Source organism: Prunus dulcis, chromosome 7 (assembly GCF_902201215.1).
Source record: "Prunus dulcis chromosome 7, ALMONDv2, whole genome shotgun sequence".
Classification (NCBI taxonomy): Eukaryota; Viridiplantae; Streptophyta; class Magnoliopsida; order Rosales; family Rosaceae; genus Prunus; species Prunus dulcis.
In genome coordinates, this window is record NC_047656.1 from 11,006 (window position 1) to 17,599 (window position 6,594).

The 6,594-nt window shown below is 39.1% G+C and overlaps 1 protein-coding gene across 1 annotated transcript; it reads left to right on the forward strand.

Annotated features, from left to right (window-relative positions):
• The first annotated feature begins 296 nt into the window (after positions 1–296).
• Positions 297–5,588, forward strand: LOC117633940. Its single transcript, XM_034367809.1, has 3 exons — positions 297–714; positions 5,392–5,450; positions 5,544–5,588. The coding sequence occupies exons 1-3, from the start codon at positions 297–299 to the stop codon at positions 5,586–5,588; spliced, it is 522 nt and encodes a 173-aa protein (XP_034223700.1).
• The last annotated feature ends 1,006 nt before the right edge of the window (positions 5,589–6,594 follow it).

Here is a 6,594-nt window from a genome sequence, read left to right on the forward strand (position 1 = left end):
TTCAGTGTTGCCCTAGTTGTTGTTTATACATCTTACAGAGCTGACATCTACATACTGCAAGCACCGCTATCCTAGGTACTCGATTCCAACTTTTAACCATTGACAATATTTTTTTTTTGTTCTATTTTTAGTTTTCATATCATCTAACATGATCACTGTAGGTAAAAACATATATTAATATATTACTAAATTTGTTAGTTGAAATAAGAATTACCAATACTATATTTTAGTTTGTGCTTAGACAATTATTCGTTATATTTACCTATTAATAGATTTCTTGAACATCCTATTCATAGATGGACATTGATAATGAGAACATTTTGGACTTTGACAGTGGTACTCAACAACAAGATTCTCCAAATGTGAAGACACCAATTGAATGCTCAATAAGAGTTGAGAATAAGGATGAGAACCAAGAACACACTGCACAACCAACTGATGAAGAACCAAACCAAGATTCTGGTGGGTGTGACGATAACAGTCAAAATAAGAGAAAGTTAAGATCTGTTGTTTGGAATCATTTTAAAAAACAAAAGATTGGAGATGTGTGGAAAGCAGTGTGTAATAACTGTGGGAAAAAGCTATTGGCTGGAAGCAAAAATGAAACTACGCATTTGCGTGATCATTTCAAAATATGTCCTTTGAGGAAGCAAAGAGATATAAAGCAGTCTTTGTTGCATCCTACTAAATCAAATGATGGGGGTGTCAAGCCTGGTACGTATAATTTTGATCAACAAAATGCAAGGAAGGAGCTTGCTTGTATGATTATTTTGCATGAGTACCCGATGTCCATGGTTGAACATGTCGGTTTTAGAAGATATTCAATGGCTTTGCAACCCTTGTTTAAGATGGTTTCTCGAAACACAATTAAGATTAACATCTTTAAAATATTTGAGTATAAGAGAGAAAGAACAATGAAGTTGTTGGAGATAAATCAAAGTAGAATTGCAATTACAACTGATATGTGGACCTCAAATAACCAAAAGAGAGGGTTTATGGCCGTCACATCTCATTTCATTGATGAATCTTGAAACTTACAAAGTCGACTTATGAGGTAATTTATTTAGTTTTGAAATAAAACTTTTAACATATGTTTCATTTTAAATGCCTATTATAGCTTGTGTACTTGATTTGTCTTCTTTTTTTTTGGGTACTAGATTTATATATGTGTCATGTCCACATACAGCTGAGACTCTTGCTAGTGCTTTGATGGATTGTTTGCAAGATTGTTTGCTAGATTGGAACATTGATCGTAAGTTATCCACTTTGACTGTAGATAATTACACAACTAAAATGATTCCATGATTGAAACATTGTTAGAAAAAATTTATGGCTCACTATTGTTGGATGGAAGTTTGTTTCACATGCGTTGTTGTGCACATATATTGAACTTGATTGTTAAGGATGGCTTGGATGTTATCAACACTGGCATTGAGAAAATTCGTTCTAGTGTTGCCTTTTGGTCAGCCACTCCAAACAGAGCGGAAAAATTTATTGAGGCAGCCCGTCAATTGAAAATTGAGAGCACTAAGCAATTAGAGCTAGATTGCAAAACTAGGTGGAACTCTACCTATTTGATGCTTAAGATGGCAATGATATACAAAAATGTTTTTCCTTGCTTGAGATAACGTGAGTCCCTATATAAAATTACTCCTAGTGAGCAAGATTGGATGAAGGCAAGTATCATTGCTGAAAAATTGCATATTTTTTGTACTGTGACTGAATTGTTCTCTGGGACCAATTATCCTTTATTTTCCACACATTTGTGAGATTAGGTTGGCAATTTATGATTGGCTCTTGTCTGACCAAGATGAAGTGAAATTGATGGCCTAAAAAATGGTAACGAAGTTTGAAAAATATTGGGATACAATGCATGACATGATGGGATTGGCAATTATTTTGGATCCAAGGTTTAAGATGAAATTGATTGAGTTTTATTTTCCTCTTAGATATAAAGAGAAGCCTTCCTTCGAATTTGAGAGGATTCACAAATTGTCTTATGACATTGTCAAAGAGTATCAGTCCAAGTCTAATTCAAGTGTTACTCATGAATTTTGTCAATCTTCAATTTCTACCTCTTCATCGATGGCATATCAAGTTGGAGTTGGGAACTATATGCACAAGTTTTAATCTTTTCTTTCTAATTCAACTAATGTTGAGCTCGTTAAATCAGAGCTGGACCATTATTTGGAAGAGTCTCTTTTACCTAGGACTCTTGATTTTGATATATTATCATGGTGGAAAACAAATGGCATCAAATATCCTACTTTGCATGATATTGCTAGAAATATTTTGGCCATTCCTGTGTCTACAGTTGCTTCAGAGTCGGCATTTAGCACTAGTAGAAGAATTGTAAGCCCCCTTCGTAATCGACTTCATTCAAAAACTGTGGAGGCCTTGATGTGTGCTCGAGATTGGCTATGGAATGAGATAAAAGGTATTGAAAATATATTATACAAATTTACCATTAAATGTAATTGTTACTTAGTATTTTCTAATTATTCATGTAATAACCCAAACCTAAAATTCATAATTAAGGAATATTTTATTTTGCGAAAAGACAATTTTGCCATCGGAATATTTTATTAAGAAAAAGGTGACTTTTTGATCGAGAAGGAATTTGACGATTCCACTTGCGCCATTGCGTAGAGCACGGTGAAATGAGTTCATGGACACGTAGTGCGCCCGAATCGGAGTTGTAACGAGAAAGTTATGGTCAAAAGAGTCTCAGTGGCATAACCGTAAATATTTCAAAGTTGGATTTATAAAAATAGCTCAGCCCTTTCTCTCTCCTCGCGCGATCTCTCTCTCTCCTCGCCCGCTGTTCGTGCCGTCGCCTTCTAGGGAGTGCCGGCGCCGCCACAGGGCACCACCGGCCACGGGACCGGTGGCGTTAAAACCGCCATCGTCTCCTCTCCCTTCGCCGACCGTTCCCCCACCCGCCAACGACCTTTGCCGGCCAGAAAATGCGAAACAACAACGGGAACTCACCGAAACTTCAACGCCGTCGATCTCCCTCCTCCGGCCACCATTTTCGTCGACCCAGGTATGGATCTTGAACCTCTCGAGCTGTTCTAGCTGCCTGTTGGGTAGGAATAGATCGATTCGTAGTGTAGCTATTGGATTTTTGAGTTTGAAAATTCGGCCAATTTTTGGCCTCCGTGATCGGCCACTTCCAGCTACTTTTTGGGGTAGGTCCAAGGACAGAAGTGGCTCCAAATATGGTGTTTTACCTAAGGTAGGAGTTTGGAGCCGTGGTTTGAAGTTTCTCCGGCGAGGTGTAATCGCTTTAGACACCCATCGCTGCCGGCGCATGCTGCGGCGCATGGGTGAAGGTAGTGCAGTGGCACTATGTCTTGTTGCGATCCTCAGGTCGTCACGAGCGCGTAGGATTTCGCGGATCTCAATTCGGATACCGTTTGAGCCCCGAACGGATTTTCCATATTGTGCGATTTTCGGGTTCAATACTGCTGAACCGTTGGATCGCGCTCAATTTCGGATATGTTGTTCTAAATAATTTCAGGATCATGTAGGATTCGACAGATTGTGAATCGGAGTCCTGGATACTCAGAAATCGCGAACCCTGGGACTAGGGTTTGGAAATTTTATGATTTCACGATCGTGGTCAATCCGATAGTCAGTTTCAAACCAAACTTGCAGGACATGGTTCCTTAAATGTGAGGAACTTAAAGGAACTCTCAGATTGGTCATTGGAGGTCGTGGACCCCATGGGGTTCCGTTTCGACCAATATAGAAGTTTAACGCTTAGTGAAGTCTCGAGTCCTTTCAGACGATTTTAAACATCTGAAATGCCTAAGTGGGCAGAAACATGACTTTAAAGTTAGTGCACGCACTTTTAGAAGTCGGGGGTCAGGGTTTTACTTAAAAATTTATACCGAGCAGTTTTATTAATTAAATATTCATGATGGTTTACCCAGGCACCTGGGACCAGGCAGGCCTGCAGGAGAGACCTTCAAGAGGTCTAGCTAGCTCGGACCAGGAGTGAGTGGACCTTCTTCCATAAATGATTTTATATAAATGAGTTTATATAAATGAGTTTTTATAAATGAGTTTATATGAATGAATTTCATTATTTGATAGTGAATAAGTTTTATTGACTGTTTTCCGAGCATGATTTGTACAGTAAAATATCTTTATTTCTATGCTGCTTAGTTGAACATGCTAAAAAGTTATAGAAAGCAGAGTTTGAGACTTGTATCAGATAAAATAGCAGCACAGCTTCATATTTAACAAAATTCAGTTATTTATCAGATTTTTCAAAAATATTTTATTTTAAACCACCATGTACCCAACTACAGTTATTACCCTCAGTTATGTCGATGTCTACGGACATCCAGTTTACCCTCAGTTTTGTCAGTGCACTTGACATTTGCCTCACGAGTTTCGGGGATGTCCGGACCGTGAGTGCCAGGATTTGCGGCTCGGATTGACTTGGTGTCACTCGGATTGACTTGGTGTCCCGTGACCTGCCAGGATTTGCGGCTCAGATTGACTTGGTGTCACCGAGACCTGCCAGGATTGCGGATCAGGCTGACTACAGTCCCCTGAATCCTGCCAATTAGCGGCTCGGGTTGACTTGGTGTCACCGAGACCTGCCAGCGGATCAGGCTGACTATAGTCCCCTGAATCCTGCCAGTTTGCGGCTCGGATAGACTTTGTGTCGCCGAGACCTGCCAGGGGAATTGACGGAATTACAGGGGTACATCCGCGTGGTAGTTTTAATTGATTCAGAGCTTTTATGCAAGGTTTGAGTACATTGCTTTTATGCAGGTTTGATTACAGTGTTTTTGTGCAAGTTTTGATTTCAGTGCTTTCATGCAAGTTTTGATGGTTTGGAATGTGATTGTAGAACATTCAGATTTTCAAATCTATTTTTCTATAGTGGGGGTTATTATGTTCACATATTGTTTTCTGAACCTTTACTTTTGTCCACTCACATTTTCAAATGTTTTGCGCCCCCAGGCTGTAGCGTGCACAGGAAAACCACCACCGGGCCATTTTGCCTTCCTCGCCATATCGTTACAAAAGTGTGGGTTTGTAAAAAAATTAACTTATCTGTATACTATTAGAACTGCTTTGATATTTGCCCTAGATGGAGAATTGAACTGGGTATTGTATCTTAAGTATACTGGCTGTTGGTTGTATGGATATTTTTGCTCGTTTTGACAGGTGTAAGTTTTGGGATTGAACAAAATACAGGGGAGACTCTGCCGAAATTTCGGTAGGAGTCAAGGTTAAAATTTCAAGTAGAAGGGCAAATAGGTCAATTGTGCCCGACATTCGTCAAGTGTCGGACACGCACAGGGTTCGACTCGAATTCCAAAGTGGAATTTGATTCGGGTCCTGTCAATTCATGTTTATTGTGAATAGGTTCAAACTCTACAGCATTGTCCCAGGGCTACACATCTGATAATGATGTTGAGAATGAGGTAAAATACGAATTATATTATATAATTGATAATGATGTTTAATATCCTACTCTACATGATTGTAAAATTTATATTTTGTTTTATTTGTGTCAGGGTTCTTACACTGAAGAAGTTGAAAATATTACTTTGTGCAAGTGAATGCAGGGATGGGGGAAAAATGCTTAACGGGGATGGGGATGGGAATAGCATACCTATCCCCAATTTGATCCATTACTATCCCATCGGCAGAGGTGACTTTTGTCGGGAGATGTCTAATCCGCAAAAGTTTGCCGTTATAGACCTCTGCTGATGATTTTATCGTGATAAGTTTTTTCTTATTTTTTAAAATATCAAGAAAAAAATGAGTACAGCTGTCCGGGTATATTATTTTTTCAAAAAAAAAATATAGAAAAACCTAGTATAGCCGCACGGCTATACTGTTTATACATGTTAAAAGTGGGGGACCCCCTTGCAATTAGGCCTCCACATGTCAAAATAAGTATAGCCGGACATGTCAAAATAAGTATAGCCGACCGGCTATACTATTTATAAATAAAAATATATATATTTTCTAATTTCCCAAGAAGGGCTTGTGTTTTTAAACCACCGTAGGTACTCAAATGTTGCCTTCGGATATAATGATGTCCACAGACATCCTAGTTGCCTTCGGTTGAGTCAGCTCACGTTTGATAGTTGCCCCACGAGTCTTAGGGATATTCGGACCGTGAGGAGCGAGGAACGCGGCTCAGGTTGACCAAGTGTCCCCTGAGTCTTGCTAGGAATTCAGCTCGGGTTGACTTTGTGTTGTCGAGGCCTGAGAGGATGTGTCACATTATGTGACACAAGGAATTGATGGTATATTGTGGGAATTAAGAAGAAAATCATGGAATTGACGGATTTATTATGGGTACACCTAGGTGGAAATGAATTATCAACTTTCAATGCTTTCAATGGGCTTTGATGATTTGACGGAATGCATGACTGGTTGTATGTATATAGATATGCATGCTTGATTTTTGTACGAATATAGAACATGGATATAATTGACTTTTTAAATGTTTTAACAGTGGGGTTAGTATGTTGATATCATATTTTCCAAAACTTTCTTTATCCACTCACACTTTTAATGTTTTGTGCTACCAAGCAGTAGTCGTGTACCAGAGCA

Excerpts from the sequence above, each read along its gene's own strand:
- LOC117633940 (XM_034367809.1), top strand. The coding sequence starts at position 297 with ATGGACATTGATAATGAGAACATTTTGGACTTTGACAGTGGTACTCAA. Across the intron at positions 715-5,391 it reads TGATGGGGGTGTCAAGCCTG|GTTCAAACTCTACAGCATTG; the intron begins GTACGTATAATT and ends TATTGTGAATAG. Across the intron at positions 5,451-5,543 it reads ATAATGATGTTGAGAATGAG|GGTTCTTACACTGAAGAAGT; the intron begins GTAAAATACGAA and ends TATTTGTGTCAG.